General features: G+C 39.5%; 1 protein-coding gene and 3 pseudogenes across 1 annotated transcript; 1 reads left to right on the top strand and 3 right to left on the bottom strand.

Moving 5' to 3' along the window:
* Window positions 1–2,248: 2,248 nt before the first annotated feature.
* Window positions 2,249–4,237, bottom strand: LOC107561832 (chymotrypsin-like elastase family member 2A; annotated as a pseudogene).
* A 2,069-nt stretch (window positions 4,238–6,306) lies between these two features.
* LOC107561831 (chymotrypsin-like elastase family member 2A) lies at window positions 6,307–8,295 on the bottom strand (annotated as a pseudogene).
* Window positions 8,296–10,652: 2,357 nt separating this feature from the next.
* Window positions 10,653–16,180, bottom strand: LOC107561823 (uncharacterized). The gene is made up of 3 exons (XM_016246320.1): window positions 16,175–16,180; window positions 15,532–15,782; window positions 10,653–12,808 (listed from the first exon to the last, which is right to left on the bottom strand). Exons 1-3 carry the CDS (start codon window positions 16,178–16,180, stop codon window positions 11,395–11,397), a joined length of 1,671 nt encoding a protein of 556 aa, XP_016101806.1. The 3' UTR covers window positions 10,653–11,394.
* Window positions 16,181–16,406: 226 nt separating this feature from the next.
* LOC107561822 (synaptotagmin-15-like) overlaps window positions 16,407–22,881 on the top strand; it is an 11,252-nt pseudogene continuing 4,777 nt past the window's right edge.

The following is a 22,881-nucleotide window of genomic DNA, read 5'->3' as shown; positions in this document are numbered from 1 at the left end:
AAATATCTTCATATAAACAAACTAAGGCTTTGTCTGTGCTCTTAACATTTAAAATGAGAGGCAACCACTGCATTTTAATCATGATCAAAACAAAGATGCTGCATACATGCAACATGAGCAGTTTTTAATCTAAATTACATTGTATAATTTCGAAATTTGAAGCAAAAACAGAATGATTTGACAGTTTTGTGAAACTATGCATAAAAAATATCTGCATGAAACAGAAACAGCAGACGAGCTGAATGAGATGCAGATTCACCCTCTGCCAGCAGGTGGCGCTTAAAGCATTTCCTTGGTTTCCGCTGTAAACAAAGCAGCGCTGCACTTATGAACTTTAATATGCGTTATACAGAGGCAAGATGAAAAGAAAAAATACCATCTAAACTTTTCTAAAGACAGTAAGTTCCCCTCAGACATAAATTCATATAAACTCCTACCCCTAAATGAATCGCGATTTGTTGAGCATCTCGACCGATTTGAATCGTCATGTATTTGATCACGTATTTAAATCGATTTTCAACCGGCTCGCAGTTAATCGTTACTTCCCTACTGTACAGTGAAAACCACTGCAGTTAGACTGTTCTTAAGGGAGAAAGTCTCCCACAACTGGTGAAATTTTCTATCATTACTTGATGCTGACCGTCAGAGCACCTTAAGAACTGAACGTTGAACTGCCTGTGATAGGGCAAATGTATGTGCCAGTCCTTACAGAAAAAAAACAAGGCCAACTGAACTAATGAGTGTAATGCAATGCTGAATAGCCAGGACTTATTTTACAGATGTTTCTTGGCTTGCCGAATGTGATTTAGCTGAAAGCAGTTAAAACTTTGCAGTTGGTGTACTACAGCGAAGCCCATCTCACACGCATAGCGGTGAAACAATCCACAAGCCAGTGCAAACTACCCTAACCTGGTTGCTGGTGTTTATGATGCTGTACACCACACTGTAAAAAAAAAATCTGTGACATTTACGGTAAAATACTGGCAGCTGTGGTTGCCAGAACTTCACCGTGAAAAATATGGTAGCAACATTTTAGGTTTTACAGACTTGACTTAAATTCACAATAAAATACTGTATTTCATTAACTGATGTAATGTTAATAAACCAGCACATTGAAGTACTAATATCTGTTTTGAACCATTGTAATGCATTGATAACCACCAAAAACTGGTGGTAATGAGAAAGTCACATGATGAACCAAATAGTGTTGGGTCGTTCTTGAACGATTCGTTCGTTTTGAACGAATCTTTAATGTGACTCGGGAAGAACGAGTCGTCTCGGGGAGTGATTCGTTCAGTCACGCATGCGCAACATCCTATAGTGTGTACTGGAATTAGTCAAGTAGTTCACCTGGTTTTCGGGTTTTTTCCGAGTCGTTCGTTCATCACATGACAGCCCCATAAGCTTTAACCAATGCAGTCTGAGCCGGAAAGAGAACTGATTAGTTCATCTCTTGAGTCTTTGGGTTTGAGTCGTTTATTCATCACGTGACAGCCCCATAAGCCCAAACCCGAAGACTTGTCAGATAAGAGGTGGTGAGCTAATCATAGACTGAAGACTCAGGTAAACAATGAATTCATCTTTTCTGTTTCTTATAGCAGTTTTGTATTGTTTGTAGTGTGATCAACGTTTGCATAAGTAGTAGACATATTAGGGAAGTAACACGTAACATTTTAATTCTATTTTGTTAAAATGAACGAAATGACTCGAAAAAAGATTTGTTCATTTTGCTGAACGAGACTCAAAGGTCCGAGTCGGTAAAATGATCCGAACTTCCCATCACTAGAACCAAAGCTCATCATAAACAGCTTTTCAACGAGCTGAGGAGGGCAATACTTATCTATAGAAGGTGCACAGTCTCATTCACACAAACACTAAACCCAATCATGGTGACACACATGATACTGAGATAATGCAATAAACATTCATTTAACAACATTAGATGTACGATTAAACTCTAATGTACACAACTGATAAGAAAAACTAAGAAGAAACATGTTATTTCAACAAAAAAATCAAACTATGAAGTGTCATGCAGGGAATTCTGGGAGTGTCAATTTACGGTTTTTCACTGTAAATTATAGAATGACTTTTTCTTTTTCACTTCCAAAAACCGTATTTTTAACAGTATTTTACTGTAAAATTACGTTAAATGTAATTACATTTATTCACCGAATATATTATGGAAACGTACTGTTAACCAATTAACAGGTTTTTACTGTAGCATTTTTACAGTCTTTTACTGTTAAAATCACAAGCATTATTTACAGTGCAGCTCCCAGCGCACCACAAATGGATGAGCAATTTCATGGGCCAGACCCAGACCCGGGACATGGTACTAAACCTGTTACTATTACGACTCTTCCTTTGCCTACAAATATGGGCAAGGAATTCTTTGAGGTTGGAATTTAGTGCAAGAAGAAGTCCCTGATGCGCGTGACCTCTATCCATGGGATGTAGGCTGTGGTGCGAGTGAAGACACTGGGCTTGTTCTCCACCATGCATTCGATAGGACCAAAGCTCACAATGCCGTGGACCTCCCAGTGGTTACGCCCCACCTGGCACAGCAGAGGGCCACTAGAGTCACCCTATTGGTAGAAGAGCCACACAGAAGGTATGAATAGAGCTAAAGATGGGGCACCTTGATGAATTTTTCCATAAAACTGTTTTCTCACCTGGCATGCGGCTGGGGTCCCCTCTGTATCTCGGAACCCAGCACAAATCATGGAGTCTCTCACACGGTCACCCCAGAACTTCTTCTGCCGACAGGTCTTATAGTCAATGACTAGGAGCTGAGCTTGGTTCAGAGCCTCAGCAAGTGACACATTTTCTTTCCCACCTAAGCTTTACAGAGGAAGAAGAGATGCCAAGGCCATATTCTGGATAAGTGGATCACCTCCCTTTGTAAATTCAATGATGTTAACAAAATGTTAAAGTACTTCATTAGGGACGTAAAATAAACTAGGTTCTATTGTAGAAACTGTGGTGGGGTACGGTGTTACTGTACACTCTACATTTTATCTATGAGCTGATGATTTCATAAATAATCCAGCCATCATATTTCAAGGCCCAACTTTCACAAAAGGTTCTTATTTTAATACATGAAGGTCAAAGGCGTATAATGCAGTTTTTACCTCGTGTGTCCCCCCAGCCAGTCACCCAACAGTAGTGCCCTGGTTTAAGGTTGATCTGCTTGCGCGGCAGGCAGGCATAGCGGATGAAGTTACTGGTCTGAATGTCCGTGGCAGCTTTAACCAATACGATGTCATAGTCCAGGGCTGGATAACTGAAGTGCTCATGCCTGTAGATCCTCTTCACTGGGAAAATACGCTCAGCGGACTCTGCTCTTTTCAGTTGATGCTTACCCAAAACGATACGCCAGCTACTTGCATCCTCTGCTTTTCCCCTGGGCAGTGAAGAGCACAAAGATAGGAACTTAACACACACTGTGATCAGCTGATTAGGCCTTTGAGCACCTAATGAGTCTTAGGCAGAGCCGTTGTCAGGGGAAAACAACCAGGAACATTGCCCTGCATGAATTCAAGCAAGTTCTGCCTCTACTGGTGATAAATGGATGATTTGCCTTACTTCTGAAAGCAGTGAGCAGCAGTAAGAATCCAGTTCTTATGGCTCAGAGTCCCTCCACACACATGAACATAATGTTTACTGCCTCTAGGACGAACCTATAAAAATAGATACAAGCTTAAGTGACTTCTTCTTCTGTTGTACCTTGAGTAATGCTGTGTCATTTCAAGTGGAATTTACCTGCAGTGAGACCTGCCACGGCCAGGAGTGAGGTCTTGCTTCGTTGCCTGACACGATACGCTCCACAGTGTTCGGTTTGAAATGAGCCAGGCCACAGTCCTTCGGCCAGTCTAAGGACAGAACAACACTTAAGTCAATGTCAGTTGAAGTCCCATGAAGACAAGCAAACACAAGGTACACAGGATTTGTGAGGAAGCAAATGAAAGGTGTTGTACCAGGAGAGGAAAGAAGGAAAGGAAATCCATATTTGGATCTTTGAGAAGGACATAGAAATAAGTGTAAATACAGTTTTTCAACACTTGTAATGCACTTGAAAGATGTCAATGGTCAGCTTTCATTTAGTTTCTCACAGAGGAAGAGGACTTTGTGCTGTTGAAGGTGACTAGGGTTGAATGCATGGGTGGAGGCTCTGTCCAACTTCCAGACCCAGCAGCATTAGCAACAGTGGACAAAATGGGCTTCTTACTGCCATGATCTACAGTAAAATGTGTTGTGCATTGGAGATGACCCATTTATACCGTGCCTGGTGCAGGGCCCATCCTTTTTGCACTCCACGCCTCTGTCATTGGGACAAAGCACTTTGACAATACCCCTCCCAATCCTGGATTGTTCTGGTAGGTTAGCTGGGGGTTTTCGGAACAGGCTGGCCCCATGGGATCATGGGAGTCCCATCAGCACTTTCAGCTACAGGCCGTCCCTTGCCACTTTGCAAAACTACCCAGAATAGATTGCCAGTAACCTCCTTATAGTCATGCCATGCTAATAGCTGTTTGGATGCGGAGAGGTGCTGACCTTCACGTGACCTTCTATTGCTTTCCGAAACCTTGCAGAACCCAAGTTATACCTTGGAAAACCCTGATAAATAATTAACAGGATCATGACTGAACTGTGTCGTTTATATACTCATTTCATTAAAGATTAGCAGAACCTGTTTTTAGTAAGCACTCATTTTTCCAAAGTGACTTACAGTCCACTCATTACAGCAACAATCCCCTTGGAGCAACGTGGCGATAAGAGCCTTGATCAAAGGCACAATGGTTATTGTTCATAGCTTGTACCTTGCATATACGCATGTAACTTTTCAACTCTATATTAAACAACATAATAGGTTTTACAGTTATTCTTACTCAGAGCTTTTGCTAAACTTCTTTGAGTACAAGAAAGGAAAGGTTTTTTATATTACAGTTTCTGTGATTTGATAATAGTGTGAATATGTTTCTCATGTTACCAGCAGAGAGCATAAGAACCAGAATACAAAGATGCAACAGGGCCTGTGAAACCTACTTAAATTTTTTGTTCTGGTGGAGCAGATTTTAAGACAGGAGATGCTGAGATATTAATTACTATATGCATGTGACTATATTCAGACTGAATGGAGTTTTATTATGTTAGTTTATGATGTGTCCCTGCTCACCTGTTTTTACTCCGAACTGTGAAATACGGTACAGCAAGGAAAACAAAACAGAAGGGAGCACCTGTTCAGGAGCAGTCAATAACAGGGAATATGCCTGCTCAACCAATTGGTCAAAATTACAATGAAAGAGCCATAGAAATGTCCAGGGCAATCTACTGGAAAACAGTTCACCAAGTTTAGCAGGAACTTCTGACATGTTCTCATGCCCCTCTTTTTGTCAGTGTTCGTCACAAACAAAGAGAAATGTAATTGCCAGTGAGAAATCCCATTGTCTTAAGGCAAATTATTCTAACATAAACAACACTTACTGTACTGTTTTAAAATAACAGACACAGAACATTGTTTACCAAACGCTTTATTGTTGCTCATACATTTCAAGACATTCAGTATTCTCAATATTAGAACACATTAGTGTAGGGTTTTTTTTTCTGTAGAAAGCCTACATAAAGCTTGTTTTCATCATACTGTAAGGTGTTGATCCAGTAATATCTATATTATTTTAAATCACAATGCTGTGGTCCAAAAAATAAATCAGATTGCTTTGGCAAAGAAAACAAAAGCAGTTTGTGCAGCACAGTATACTGTTGATTTGGTCAGAGATTCTGTATACACAACGAGACTCAAAGGTCCGAGTCGGTAAAATGATCCGAACTTCCCATCACTAGAACCAAAGCTCATCATAAACAGCTTTTCAACGAGCTGAGGAGGGCAATACTTATCTATAGAAGGTGCACAGTCTCATTCACACAAACACTAAACCCAATCATGGTGACACACATGATACTGAGATAATGCAATAAACATTCATTTAACAACATTAGATGTACGATTAAACTCTAATGTACACAACTGATAAGAAAAACTAAGAAGAAACATGTTATTTCAACAAAAAAATCAAACTATGAAGTGTCATGCAGGGAATTCTGGGAGTGTCAATTTACGGTTTTTCACTGTAAATTATAGAATGACTTTTTCTTTTTCACTTCCAAAAACCGTATTTTTAACAGTATTTTACTGTAAAATTACGTTAAATGTAATTACATTTATTCACCGAATATATTATGGAAACGTACTGTTAACCAATTAACAGGTTTTTACTGTAGCATTTTTACAGTCTTTTACTGTTAAAATCACAAGCATTATTTACAGTGCAGCTCCCAGCGCACCACAAATGGATGAGCAATTTCATGGGCCAGACCCAGACCCGGGACATGGTACTAAACCTGTTACTATTACGACTCTTCCTTTGCCTACAAATATGGGCAAGGAATTCTTTGAGGTTGGAATTTAGTGCAAGAAGAAGTCCCTGATGCGCGTGACCTCTATCCATGGGATGTAGGCTGTGGTGCGAGTGAAGACACTGGGCTTGTTCTCCACCATGCATTCGATAGGACCAAAGCTCACAATGCCGTGGACCTCCCAGTGGTTACGCCCCACCTGGCACAGCAGAGGGCCACTAGAGTCACCCTATTGGTAGAAGAGCCACACAGAAGGTATGAATAGAGCTAAAGATGGGGCACCTTGATGAATTTTTCCATAAAACTGTTTTCTCACCTGGCATGCGGCTGGGGTCCCCTCTGTATCTCGGAACCCAGCACAAATCATGGAGTCTCTCACACGGTCACCCCAGAACTTCTTCTGCCGACAGGTCTTATAGTCAATGACTAGGAGCTGAGCTTGGTTCAGAGCCTCAGCAAGTGACACATTTTCTTTCCCACCTAAGCTTTACAGAGGAAGAAGAGATGCCAAGGCCATATTCTGGATAAGTGGATCACCTCCCTTTGTAAATTCAATGATGTTAACAAAATGTTAAAGTACTTCATTAGGGACGTAAAATAAACTAGGTTCTATTGTAGAAACTGTGGTGGGGTACGGTGTTACTGTACACTCTACATTTTATCTATGAGCTGATGATTTCATAAATAATCCAGCCATCATATTTCAAGGCCCAACTTTCACAAAAGGTTCTTATTTTAATACATGAAGGTCAAAGGCGTATAATGCAGTTTTTACCTCGTGTGTCCCCCCAGCCAGTCACCCAACAGTAGTGCCCTGGTTTAAGGTTGATCTGCTTGCGCGGCAGGCAGGCATAGCGGATGAAGTTACTGGTCTGAATGTCCGTGGCAGCTTTAACCAATACGATGTCATAGTCCAGGGCTGGATAACTGAAGTGCTCATGCCTGTAGATCCTCTTCACTGGGAAAATACGCTCAGCGGACTCTGCTCTTTTCAGTTGATGCTTACCCAAAACGATACGCCAGCTACTTGCATCCTCTGCTTTTCCCCTGGGCAGTGAAGAGCACAAAGATAGGAACTTAACACACACTGTGATCAGCTGATTAGGCCTTTGAGCACCTAATGAGTCTTAGGCAGAGCCGTTGTCAGGGGAAAACAACCAGGAACATTGCCCTGCATGAATTCAAGCAAGTTCTGCCTCTACTGGTGATAAATGGATGATTTGCCTTACTTCTGAAAGCAGTGAGCAGCAGTAAGAATCCAGTTCTTATGGCTCAGAGTCCCTCCACACACATGAACATAATGTTTACTGCCTCTAGGACGAACCTATAAAAATAGATACAAGCTTAAGTGACTTCTTCTTCTGTTGTACCTTGAGTAATGCTGTGTCATTTCAAGTGGAATTTACCTGCAGTGAGACCTGCCACGGCCAGGAGTGAGGTCTTGCTTCGTTGCCTGACACGATACGCTCCACAGTGTTCGGTTTGAAATGAGCCAGGCCACAGTCCTTCGGCCAGTCTAAGGACAGAACAACACTTAAGTCAATGTCAGTTGAAGTCCCATGAAGACAAGCAAACACAAGGTACACAGGATTTGTGAGGAAGCAAATGAAAGGTGTTGTACCAGGAGAGGAAAGAAGGAAAGGAAATCCATATTTGGATCTTTGAGAAGGACATAGAAATAAGTGTAAATACAGTTTTTCAACACTTGTAATGCACTTGAAAGATGTCAATGGTCAGCTTTCATTTAGTTTCTCACAGAGGAAGAGGACTTTGTGCTGTTGAAGGTGACTAGGGTTGAATGCATGGGTGGAGGCTCTGTCCAACTTCCAGACCCAGCAGCATTAGCAACAGTGGACAAAATGGGCTTCTTACTGCCATGATCTACAGTAAAATGTGTTGTGCATTGGAGATGACCCATTTATACCGTGCCTGGTGCAGGGCCCATCCTTTTTGCACTCCACGCCTCTGTCATTGGGACAAAGCACTTTGACAATACCCCTCCCAATCCTGGATTGTTCTGGTAGGTTAGCTGGGGGTTTTCGGAACAGGCTGGCCCCATGGGATCATGGGAGTCCCATCAGCACTTTCAGCTACAGGCCGTCCCTTGCCACTTTGCAAAACTACCCAGAATAGATTGCCAGTAACCTCCTTATAGTCATGCCATGCTAATAGCTGTTTGGATGCGGAGAGGTGCTGACCTTCACGTGACCTTCTATTGCTTTCCGAAACCTTGCAGAACCCAAGTTATACCTTGGAAAACCCTGATAAATAATTAACAGGATCATGACTGAACTGTGTCGTTTATATACTCATTTCATTAAAGATTAGCAGAACCTGTTTTTAGTAAGCACTCATTTTTCCAAAGTGACTTACAGTCCACTCATTACAGCAACAATCCCCTTGGAGCAACGTGGCGATAAGAGCCTTGATCAAAGGCACAATGGTTATTGTTCATAGCTTGTACCTTGCATATACGCATGTAACTTTTCAACTCTATATTAAACAACATAATAGGTTTTACAGTTATTCTTACTCAGAGCTTTTGCTAAACTTCTTTGAGTACAAGAAAGGAAAGGTTTTTTATATTACAGTTTCTGTGATTTGATAATAGTGTGAATATGTTTCTCATGTTACCAGCAGAGAGCATAAGAACCAGAATACAAAGATGCAACAGGGCCTGTGAAACCTACTTAAATTTTTTGTTCTGGTGGAGCAGATTTTAAGACAGGAGATGCTGAGATATTAATTACTATATGCATGTGACTATATTCAGACTGAATGGAGTTTTATTATGTTAGTTTATGATGTGTCCCTGCTCACCTGTTTTTACTCCGAACTGTGAAATACGGTACAGCAAGGAAAACAAAACAGAAGGGAGCACCTGTTCAGGAGCAGTCAATAACAGGGAATATGCCTGCTCAACCAATTGGTCAAAATTACAATGAAAGAGCCATAGAAATGTCCAGGGCAATCTACTGGAAAACAGTTCACCAAGTTTAGCAGGAACTTCTGACATGTTCTCATGCCCCTCTTTTTGTCAGTGTTCGTCACAAACAAAGAGAAATGTAATTGCCAGTGAGAAATCCCATTGTCTTAAGGCAAATTATTCTAACATAAACAACACTTACTGTACTGTTTTAAAATAACAGACACAGAACATTGTTTACCAAACGCTTTATTGTTGCTCATACATTTCAAGACATTCAGTATTCTCAATATTAGAACACATTAGTGTAGGGTTTTTTTTTCTGTAGAAAGCCTACATAAAGCTTGTTTTCATCATACTGTAAGGTGTTGATCCAGTAATATCTATATTATTTTAAATCACAATGCTGTGGTCCAAAAAATAAATCAGATTGCTTTGGCAAAGAAAACAAAAGCAGTTTGTGCAGCACAGTATACTGTTGATTTGGTCAGAGATTCTGTATACACATTTACTTACCTACAATAAATGTCATGCTATTTAAATGAATATAATCTAAACATTATTGACAGAGATTGCTCTAAATACAATCCATAACTTTCACAAATCCATGACTGATTCTGTATAAGATATAGTCGTGATATAGCACACGTGATTATGATATACATTTAAAAAATCTAACTCTTACACTGAATGTCATATGAACCATTTTAACTTTAATATTTTAACATTATAATGAACAAACTATAAGCATTAATGATATTATATAACAAAAAAGATTTATGAATGTGTAAAATCATGTGAAAATGACCATAATTATCTTTGTCCTCACACTGTTTCTGAACAGAAAGAATGCAACCACAAAATGTTCTCCATAATTAAGTTGTGACGTGAAAATAGTGGTGAGATTATGCTTTTTTCAGGTCAGATTTTGGCACCAGAATCAAAGTGTACATGTTTTACTTTTTGAATTGATTGAGATTGTCCCTGAGCTTAGAACCAGGACTGGGGCTTAGTTTTAGCTCATAATGTACTATATAAATGCAGGAACATTGACCTTGAATCTATATTTGCTAATCATCAGTAGGCCTGATAAGAACCTAGCTTTACACACCCACAGACCTCATGAGCATTCATATTTTTAGCTCTGTGGATTGATTTTGGCCTTGAGCCCACTCTAATCCACCAGGCAAAACTGTCACTGGACCAATCACCATTTGCATCAAGATCAGTGAATTCAGTAACAACATAAATGGTTGTAAATTGATAGTTGTTTGTAAATTATGTTTCTATATCCATAGAATCTGGCAAGAAATAACTGACAAAAAATTAAGCTGAAATTTCTGCCATTTAGTGTTGTTGGATTGTCATTGACTACAAAGGGTTTAACACCATGAATCTGTGAGAACAGAAAACAAAGAAATCTAAATCCATCATGATTTGAGGGCTAGCGTGTAGACTAACTAGAACTAGCCTTCAGATCTGCTCCAGGGAGCCCTTCAGGGTGTCCAAGAGTTCCACTAATTTTAATGTATCCCTAGCTAATGTTCAGTAATCTGTTGTTTGCTTGACAAAATCGAACTAGTGCAACCAGACATTTTTAGCCTATAATTAGCATAAAAATTTTTTAAAAAGATAATACTCAGTGCTTACCAAAATCATAATTTTGGTATTTCGAGCCAAAAGGGGCATCTAAAAGATAAATTGGAGATCAAGACAGGGACAAGGCCATGTGTGAAGGTAGGTAGAAACACACCATTATATGTAAACTTTGAATGGTAGCTCAATGCAACGCTAGCTTGCAATGTAACTCCAAACATCACTGCTCTACTGATCCAATAGTGGAGCTTTAATAGCTTCAACTAAACGGACAAGGCTTTGGAATATTTAGAGATATTATTTGAAGGAAAATTTGCTTTAGCTAAATAAATATATATGCCACGGGCTATTCTCAATCCATTTCCACCTTTCAGCAAAAGCCTGTACCTTTCTGTTTTACCTTTTCTAGGCATCCACATACTGAAAAGACAAGCTCCGGCCCTTCACTGATCACTTCAGTCTCCCACAGTACTGGGGTTAGAGCAACACGCTGAACTGCGCAGTGTTCTTATAATGCCTTCGCTCTTCTTCCGTTGCCTGGGCTGCAGTGCCAGGCTGCTGACATTGTCCGTGGAGTCTTCCGTTTGAGCAGCCGCAGCTGCAGCAGCTGCAGTCTCTTTGATCTGAACTTCCAGATGCCTTTGGATTGCTAGGCCAAGCTCTTCAGGGTCCACAGCTGCACCATACACCTCCCAGGTCATACCCTCAGCATCCCATTCCACCTCCTTCACAGGGGTCCTATGACACATGTGTTCCATGGTCAAAGGTGCGTCCAAGGTAGGATCCACTCTCAAACTAATTTCAGGTAATACGTGAGAAAGAGGGGAAGCAAGGGAATCAGACACAGTCTGCACACCAACATCTCTGAGCTCATGGTCAGATGTCATAGTAGTGGCATCTTTGACTGTCCTGTTAAAGCCAGTCTGGCCTGTTCTGTCTAGTCTAAGGCAAGAAGAATTCTGCCCTCTTAACTCGGATCCACAGCAATGGCCTATACTCCGGCTGTCAAGTCTGGTCTCGCTGACTGAGGACACAAGTGGTGGAAAACCGAGCAAGCCTGAATGGAGCAGTGATCTTTGTCCTGCACAAGGGCTTCCTGCACAAGGTGGCCGTGATATCAAATGTCCAGGGCATGGAACAACACTGCAAGTATTCCTCAAACAGGCAGTGCTTATCATGTGTCCAGAAAAGGTAGATCTATGGCATGCAGTTAAATGATGGCTTTCCCAGTTGCTCTGAGCATGGTCTTCTGTATTTGCTCCCTGTGGTGTGAAGTTGTTGCTAAGACGCGAAGAACTCATTCTACAAGGCACACTGCAACAGCTGCACCCTGTCAGGTTCTCTGCAGGTCCGCAACATCGACAACATCCCTCTCTGCACACCAGACCCTTCATCCTTAAATCCTTATTTGTGAGTGGTGCGTGTGGCACACACTTCACACCACTATGGACCTGATTTTGCCCCAGGAGTGGATCTTGCGTTAGAGTCCTTCTGGGTGAGTCCTCCATGAAGCTCCAGGAACTTGCAGTTCCTCTATGCCAGATTACAGTCTCAGGGGTGCTGTTGCCACTGCACATGCTCCCCTGTTCATGTTCACAAATGTTCACAGGGACTCCCGTCGATGGTCCACCCAGACTGATAGGCCTTTGATTACATGCTGCACTGCTTACGCTCTTACGCAAGTTTTGACTGTACCATGCCAGCTCCCTTCGTTGAGGAGGTCCACTCACCATTTCTGTCGAGCTTTTGGATAAAGAAATAATTGGCAGCTCATGGTCCTCCACTGTTTCAGCGTCCACAGATCCAAGACTGATGCTTGGGAGGTAGGTCTCAGATGTAGGTCGTTGTCCTTCCTCCATAGTGAAATATCTACTGGTAAAGAAGGACATACAATTATAAACTAATTATGAAAAGTATATAATTCATATATAAAACTTAATTATTCACACTATATATTTTAAACAATTATAAGTTTCTAAAAGGCACACCAATTCTTCCTCTCTTTAGTTGTCTACTAGGCAATCCATTAAATCTGATAAAGCTGAGATTTCTTTTGTCCTTACTGCGCATAGATTAAAGTGAATAGGACAGGGAGATCCCTAGGAATATCTCCCTTGAATGATTGACCAGATTACTGACGGATAAACCCAACTTCAGTCTTAAGATCATTAGCTACAACATGGGTATGCCAGCTCCTCTCAGAAGGACATTAATCCACATGGTGCTCCAGCACAGGTGGCTGATTTCACTCCACATGGTCCCATAAGGACTGTAGGTTTAAATTTACAAACTTTGCCATACTTTAAGGTGCAAATCACAAGTCAAAAGACTAAGAGTGTGTTTCTAATTTTTAGGAACTCTTGAGAGCAATGAGTGAATGTGTGTCAGGCCTGTTCATGTTTACATCACACTTCAGCCACTCCAGCAGATTTTTTGGGAGACACTTTTGGGTCTGTCACTCCCTACTGTCAGCACACACATACTGCTGACTCCATACTACAGCACACTCACACTCTGATCTGTACAGTTATTCAAGGCACACTTCAAGTAGTGGTTACTTGCCATCAAGGTGCCTTTTTAAAGCAACTTGCAGTGGACTAAGTGAAGCAATATTACCTGTGAAGCAACTAGAGGTTAAGTGCCTCAAAGACACTGGCACTTCAGAACTGACAGGACAGGAGTAAACCTTGCAACCTTTGTGTTATCTGCTCGGATTCTTAATCATTAGGCCATCACCATCTGTTTATGTCCCTGTGACTACTTGCTGAATCATACCATAAAAATAATATAAACTTCCAAGGCTGCCCACACAGAATCTGCATATGCAGAACTCTGAAGAAAGCACAGCAGATTTCTGCAGAATTGGAACATGCAACATTCACAAAGTTCTACAAATTTCTGAACCCTTGTGTGTTTGTTGTAGTGTTGTAGTGAATTTGACTATGCTTTCATCTACCTAAGTGTGTAATAGACTTTTGCACGGCTTATAATTGTTCTCATGTTCTCACGAAAAGGTGTTTGGTTCCATGGGAACAGCAAATCGAAAGCCCATGTGTGTCAAAGCCAGTGTTCACCATCCATCACATAGACTGCAAAAAATCAGCAAAAATATATTATCATAAAATTATAAAACATAAAAAAAAATAGGCCTGCATAAGCACTATTTTGAATCTGCAGGGTAGCACTACTGTGAAATAAGTTTTCAACTAGTTTTATTTACAGCTATTTAACAATATTTCATACTGAGAAGTACATCATTTTGTGTTTCAAAATAATAAAAATCTTGAAAATAACCTGTACAAATGACCGAAACTCTAGCAGAATGGCAGATGTTATCTCTCCACAGTTATCATAGGAAAACATGATATATATCTTCCCACTGCATCTAAAAATAACAGACAAGGTGCTTCCACCTAAACCCACAGTCTAACCTCCATCCTTGTAGACAACCATACACCTGTACTAGCACCAGACTGTGACACACACACACACACACGTAAATATAAACACTCCAGTGAAACTCTCATCCCCTACAAGAAAATCAATCAAGAAAAATCTCACCTTTTGGAATCATACCATAAAAATAATATAAACTTCCAAGGCTGCCCACACAGAATCTGCATATGCAGAACTCTGAAGAAAGCACAGCAGATTTCTGCAGAATTGGAACATGCAACATTCACAAAGTTCTACAAATTTCTGAACCCTTGTGTGTTTGTTGTAGTGTTGTAGTGAATTTGACTATGCTTTCATCTACCTAAGTGTGTAATAGACTTTTGCACGGCTTATAATTGTTCTCATGTTCTCACGAAAAGGTGTTTGGTTCCATGGGAACAGCAAATCGAAAGCCCATGTGTGTCAAAGCCAGTGTTCACCATCCATCACATAGACTGCAAAAAATCAGCAAAAATATATTATCATAAAATTATAAAACATAAAAAAAAATAGGCCTGCATAAGCACTATTTTGAATCTGCAGGGTAGCACTACTGTGAAATAAGTTTTCAACTAGTTTTATTTACAGCTATTTAACAATATTTCATACTGAGAAGTACATCATTTTGTGTTTCAAAATAATAAAAATCTTGAAAATAACCTGTACAAATGACCGAAACTCTAGCAGAATGGCAGATGTTATCTCTCCACAGTTATCATAGGAAAACATGATATATATCTTCCCACTGCATCTAAAAATAACAGACAAGGTGCTTCCACCTAAACCCACAGTCTAACCTCCATCCTTGTAGACAACCATACACCTGTACTAGCACCAGACTGTGACACACACACACACACACACACGTAAATATAAACACTCCAGTGAAACTCTCATCCCCTACAAGAAAATCAAACAAGAAAAATCTCACCTTTTGGTTTTACTAGCAAACATACATGGTCCAGTCAAGGCCTTGTGTCACCCTTTGTCTTTCCTTCCTTGTCATCTTCAATTCTCTTTTTTAAAGCCTCGTTTTACCATTTCTTTTCACATTGAGCAGTACTTGCTTTATGAAGACACAGCTGTGGTTTCCCTCATGACCACAGGTAAGTCAACAACCTCCCTCCCTCCATGCACACACATGCACACGTACATACCTCCCACTTCCTCCTCTCGTCTCCTTCCCCTCTGCCCAGACGGCTCCCGCCTCCTTCACTTCTTTCCTCTCCTCCACTCTTGCTCTCTCGCTCCGCTCTAAGTGAACAGGACAGTGTAAGTGTATTGCTGGATTATCAGTCGTTGTCATCTGATTACACACCACACGCTCCCTCTTTGAGAGGACATCCACAGTGGAGGGGGGAGGAGGTGCAAAGACACACAGACAGAAATGGTGGGAAGGCAAGAAGCGCTATATACCCAATGGAGGGGGTACAATTGTGTGAAAGTGTGTGTATGGGGTGAAGGTTGGGATTTAGAGGAAGAACAGGTAGATAATATTGATATGTCACAAAAAGAAATCTGTTATCCTTCCAAATTAATACAATAAATACTCGTCTATATTTCTTACACACACATGTTCATTCTCACACACTCGTAGCTCCTGCCGCTTATTCATCCATTCTCTCTCTTCCTGTTGCTATAGAAACAGCCATGCTCAATGGGAGACCAATGAATTTTCTTCATGTTTTTTTTTTTTTTTAAGTTGTCATGGGAACAATGAAAACAGTCTCTTTGAAAGAAGGGCTTGTGGTGCCGGGAAACCATTATGATATATGTCTGTGACTCATTTTTCTTATTCACCTCCATATGGCGTTTAAAACTCACAGGTTACCTGTTCCATAATAATGTTGTTTTGTGTATAAACATGCTGAGGTTATCTATCTATCTATCTATCTATCTATCTATCTATCTATCTATCTATCTATCTATTTAATATCAATTAATTGTGTGTGTGTGTGTGTGTGTGTGTGTGTGTGTTCCACAGAGAAAGTAAGAGTCTGGAAGGACATGAAAGTAAGTAAATTATGACAAAATGTCTGGGTAAACTAAGCCTTTGAATTGTCCACTTTCAGTGCATGCTGTTCCTGTGGCTCAGTGGTAGAGCATTGCATTAGCAGCACAAAGGCCGTGGGTTCAATTCCGAGGGAACACACATACTGATAAAAAAATGTATAACCTGATTGTACTGTAAGTCGCTTTGGATAATAGCATCAGCTAAATGCATAAATAAATCACAAGATTATTATTTCTTACAGAAAATGTGATTTATTATTAGATATAATACTATATATATATTATGCATAATATTTATTGTCTAATATGTATAACAAATGTTTGCTGCTTGTTCAATTTATCGAAAATTGGCACAAAATATGAACATTTTGTTGTAACTTCATTGCGCAGTTTGTTTGTAAAATGCAGTTTACTGAATCCACGAGGTCGTGGCGTGGTTAGAACGCTTGATTGAGTGCATCAGACAAGACAAGACAGGACGAGACGAAGAAGGGCTGCTGTCAAGTTTTCGCAAGTTATTACACATGCACCTGAATAATTATGTATGTAAATATGTATGTTACAATTATGAAAACGTTTTTATAATAAATTGCTGACAGTACAATACTGGACAATTATGAGACTACAGTGTTTCCCATACATTGAGTGCAGGTGTTTTTATATCACTGTATTTCTGAAGGAAACCACTCTTCAGAAAACTGGATGTAATTTTCATTTCATCTTGCATGTAATGTCTGATAAAGCCGTGTTTGTGAGCAGAGCGCTGCTTTGTGTACAGCCCTTACCAGGGAAACCTTGATCTCTACCACTCCAACAGCGCCTCCTGCTGGCAGAGAATGAATTTGCATATATATGCCACCACACATAGAGTGTAAGTCAGTGGGAAACACTGGACTATGGTATAAATAAATTCAACTGTGTAACAGTTTCACTGCAATGTTATAATGTTAGAATTAAAGAACACATAATACATATGCACTTATCTGTACATAGTAAATGCAATTATTTTTAAGCGGTTGTTGACATCCTATCTAAAACGTGATTTAGCCAAAAAAACAGCAACAACAACATCAACAATAACGTTACCACTCTAATATGTCTTGCAATATCCGTGCGTGCAAAGGTTCTGCGTGATCCTGTTGTTTAATATTCTCGGGGTCTGAATCTGGCTCAAATTGATATGGCTATGGCCATTGGCAAGGGGCGTGGCAGTAATGAAACAGCGTCTAAACTGTTCGCCAATCACAACGCACTGGGATAGCTAACCAATCACAACACATTTTGTTTTTCGGAAGGCGGGCCTTCATCAAACCCGGAACTAATCGAGCCGTTTGTGCCAGGCTGTGGAGATAGGTATTGTAATAATGTAAATTATGTGAAAAATAATGCATTTTTCGAACCGCCAAGCATGAGAGCATGTTCTAGTACACCCCCAAAACAAAATCAAGACTTTGTAAAAGAGCATAATAGGACCCCTTTAAGGTGCTAACATGCACTGTTGCTAGCTAGCTCTTGCCAGACAAAATCCAACATTAGTTACTTTGACACATTACATTTTATTGGACTTTACTTGGTTCACTTAGGTTTCTGCTACAGTGTCTGAGGATGAGTTTACAGTAAGTAACGGGTGTTTTTATTGCAATCAAATGTCTAGAAACTCAATGCAAGTTAACCACATTTAGAGATATTTTGGGAACAGCAGACGTGTTGCCTGATTACAGCCTTGATAAACTTCCCCTGTTCTCCAAGAGTTATTCATTAACGCTTAGTGAATGCAAACTAGGCTGCAGCAGACACCATAACATTCAGTCTGTAGTTATTAAACCAGTCTGTGAGCCCTGTGGTGGCTGATTCACTGAGATCAAATCATATTACAGAAGTAACATCCATTGTTAAATTAAACATTTCAGATTAGCTTTCAGCAATTACCACTTTTATTAAGAAGCCCTTTTAACTTGCTAATTGCCTGTAAATAGTCACCGTTTGCTCACTGGACTGAATCAAGGTTTTGTGTTTGTTTGGATATAAATACTGCAACTGGCAGAGCTCATATCGCTCACTTGCTTGAGCCAGTTTACGGTGTTGATTAACTAACCTGGGAAGCCTCAGGGGGCTGACTGTAGTATCCCGCTGTAGGGTGACCGGGCTGTCAGAAGACACTGCTTACTCTCAATAAGACATCAGGAAGAGAGCCCATGAGACAGCCTCTGGGCAAAATGAGAAACCGGTGATTGGCGATTCACACTGGCTCTACTGGAGAGACTTTATTCAGTTAGGAGTTAGCTGTGGCCATCCATGGCTGGCGAGTAGAGGATTATTGAAAGCTGTTGTACAAACTATACTTGAGACCTGTTTTACACAGATATATTATTATGTGATAGTGGATCTTTAAGACAAACAGACGACACTGTCTGTTTTACCAGGCTGCAAATATTTGATCATCTAATGCGACTTAAAATAAGTTGTGACAGACACATTATTATGTACTATGTGTGTTAGTTGCACCAAAGCTTTCTTTACCAGACATGAGGGTCTAGTGCTGTCATAGCGACATGTATTTCTGTGTGTGCTAATGTGGTATGCTATTAGACACTGCTGAGCAGTTGAGTGACCCTGTACACTAATAATCTTCATGTGCAATTGAACAATTATTGACCAGTGAGGCAAAGTGCCCTTAGAATGCACAATTATGAGAGAATGCTAATAAAGATGCTTAAATGCATACAAGTTTTCCCTTTTAGCTTACAGATACCAGTACTTATCTGAGAAGCCATTGTGCATGTCAAAAACGTGAAGGACAATTCACCCAAAAATTTAAATTCTGCCATCATTTGAGCACAAAAAAAAAAGATATGTTAAATAGAATGGAATTGTCCTACAATGAAAGTCAGTGGGGTCCAAAACAACATCAGAGCCCACTGACCACTGTATAGACAAAAATATATATAAAGACAATTGTCAAAATATCATCTATTATGTTTCACAGAAGAAAGAAAGTCATACAGATTTGGAACGACATGGGCCTGAGTGTTTCATATTTAAACATGGATCTGTACATTAATTACATGTAAAATAAGCAAACAAGCTTAACATTATAGAATTCTTTTCAGATTTTTAAAAACTATACTATATGATATATTTGTGTGTGTGTGTGTTTAAAGTGTTAAAATTACACATTGTTTCATAAAATCTGAAAAACCACACACAGACACACATATACAGTACATATACTGTATATGTGAGTGTGTAGTTTTTCTGATGCACACACACACACACACACACATATGCATATTATATATTTTTTTTTTCATAAAATAATACTATAATATTAAGCTTGTTTGCTTACATTTAATTAGTGTACAAATCCTTGATTAAATGGCCTAAGCACCACAAGTCTTAAAGAGATATATCATATTTAGTATGCTTGCTAATTGCCTGTAAATAGTCACCGTTTGCTCACTGGACTGAATCAAGGTTTTGTGTTTGTTTGGATATAAATACTGCAACTGGCAGAGCTCATATCGCTCACTTGCTTGAGCCAGTTTACGGTGTTGATTAACTAACCTGGGAAGCCTCAGGGGGCTGACTGTAGTACCCCGCTGTAGGGTGACCGGGCTGTCAGAAGACACTGCTTACTCTCAATAAGACATCAGGAAGAGAGCCCATGAGACAGCCTCTGGGCAAAATGAGAAACCGGTGATTGGCGATTCACACTGGCTCTACTGGAGAGAAAGAGAGACTTTATTCAGTTAGGAGTTAGCTGTGGCCATCCATGGCTGGCGAGTAGAGGATTATTGAAAGCTGTTGTACAAACTATACTTGAGACCTGTTTTACACAGATATATTATTATGTGATAGTGGATCTTTAAGACAAACAGACGACACTGTCTGTTTTACCAGGCTGCAAATATTTGATCATCTAATGCGACTTAAAATAAGTTGTGACAGACACATTATTATGTACTATGTGTGTTAGTTGCACCAAAGCTTTCTTTACCAGACATGAGGGTCTAGTGCTGTCATAGCGACATGTATTTCTGTGTGTGCTAATGTGGTATGCTATTAGACACTGCTGAGCAGTTGAGTGACCCTGTACACTAATAATCTTCATGTGCAATTGAACAATTATTGACCAGTGAGGCAAAGTGCCCTTAGAATGCACAATTATGAGAGAATGCTAATAAAGATGCTTAAATGCATACAAGTTTTCCCTTTTAGCTTACAGATACCAGTACTTATCTGAGAAGCCATTGTGCATGTCAAAAACGTGAAGGACAATTCACCCAAAAATTAAAATTCTGCCATCATTTGAGCACAAAAAAAAAAAAGATATGTTAAATAGAATGGAATTGTCCTACAATGAAAGTCAGTGGGGTCCAAAACAACATCAGAGCCCACTGACCACTGTATAGACAAAAAAATATATAAAGACAATTGTCAAAATATCATCTATTATGTTTCACAGAAGAAAGAAAGTCATACAGATTTGGAACGACATGGGCCTGAGTGTCTCATATTTAAACATGGATCTGTACATTAATTACATGTAAAAGTAAGCAAACAAGCTTAACATTATAGAATTCTTTTCAGATTTTTAAAAACTATACTATATGATATATTTCTGTGTGTGTGTGTTTAAAGTGTTAAAATTACACATTGTTTCATAAAATCTGAAAAACCACACACAGACACACATATACAGTACATATACTGTATATGTGAGTGTGTAGTTTTTCTGATGCACACACACACACACATACATATGCATATTATATATATTTTTTTTCATAAAATAATACTATAATATTAAGCTTGTTTGCTTACATTTAATTAGTGTACAAATCCTTGATTAAATGGCCTAAGCACCACAAGTCTTAAAGAGATATATCATATTTAGTATATTATTATATAATATATAATTTTGAAGAGTTTATGTAAATTTGACTTTAAATTTCTGAACTATGTATTAAATGAACTACAATACCTGTTAGGAAGTTCTGGTTCACTCGCACTGTATTCCTCCAGGTGGCTGCAGTAAATCCCCTATACAGGAGAAAACAGGTTGTTTTTGTTGCTCTAGAAATGCTATGTTTCTTGAGCAGCAAAAACACAATGTGCCCCACCTCTTACATGCAGGTCTCCACTAAAGTGTGTTAACACAAGACACTTGACACATCTATTTAAAAAGCATGAGAGAAAGAGACTGTCCAATGGTGTCACACAGCAGCTTTAGTTAATGCAAAGCCATGTTCTCGGTTGTATGATACACTGAGTGAGAGGGGAGGGTTACTGGCCGATTTTGATTTGTGTCTGTGCCGTTAGATCCACTTGTAGTGCTGGCTTGTGGATTGTCTGCAGCATTTCTGTTCCTGCTGCTGTTTGGCCTATCAGTGTATCTACTGTGGAGGAAGAGACTAACTCAAGCGCTCTACAGGCGACTGATACCTGCCACCCCCACAATCCCACGATGCACCACTCCAATGCTTCAGACATCACAAAGCAGCAGCTATGGGTAAATAACAGTTGTTGCTCGTCTAGAAATGGCAATAATATACAAGATGTATACCGTATCACTGCAAGGTGAAACAAATTGAATAAATGCATCCCATCCAAGCTCTTGGGATTTTTTTTTGCAGTAATGTAAGGGAGACTGGTACTAGTTGTCACAGGGATTATAATAACGTTTTGTGAGCATGAATACATTTTCTTTAGCAGTACAGGTTTTTGTAGCCAATCCTTCATGTCATAAGAGAGATGCAAGATGTCACACATTTTACTTAATTAAAATGTCAATTTTTAGATCTATTTATTATATTTAATTGTTTATTCATTGATCATATTTATTTATATATCACAAGTAAATTTCTATTACTAATTATTATTATTAATTTATATTACTATCTTAAATATTATGATTCTAGCATTATTTATTTATTCATTTATTTATTCTAATATATACAGTGGGTACGGAAAGTATTCAGACCCCCTTAAATTTTTCACACTGTTATATTGCAGCCAGTTGCTAAAATCATTTAAGTTAATTTTTTTTCCTCATTAATGTACACACAGCACCCCATATTGACAGAAAAACACAGCATTGTTGACATTTTTGCAGATTTATTAAAAAAGAAAAGCTGAAATATCACATGGTCCTAAGTATTCAGACCCTTTGCTGTGACACTCATATATTTAACTCAGGTGCTGTCCATTTCTTCTGATCATCCTTGAGATGGTTCTACACCTTCATTTGAGTCCAGCTGTGTTTGATTATACTGATTGGACTTGATTAGGAAAGCCACACACCTGTCTATATAAGACCTAACAGCTCACAGTGCATGTCAGAGCAAATGAGAATCATGAGGTCAAAGGAACTGCCTGAAGAGCTCAGAGACAGAATTGTGGCAAGGCACAGATCTGGCCAAGGTTACAAAAAAATTTCTGCTGCACTTAAGGTTCCTAAGAGCACAGTGGCCTCCATAATCCTTAAAGGGAAG

The sequence above is a fragment of the Sinocyclocheilus grahami genome, unplaced genomic scaffold, assembly GCF_001515645.1.
Source record: "Sinocyclocheilus grahami isolate Dianchi unplaced genomic scaffold, SAMN03320097.WGS_v1.1 scaffold794.1, whole genome shotgun sequence".
NCBI lineage: Eukaryota > Metazoa > Chordata > Actinopteri > Cypriniformes > Cyprinidae > Sinocyclocheilus > Sinocyclocheilus grahami.
This window is presented reverse-complemented; position numbering and strand designations above follow the sequence as displayed.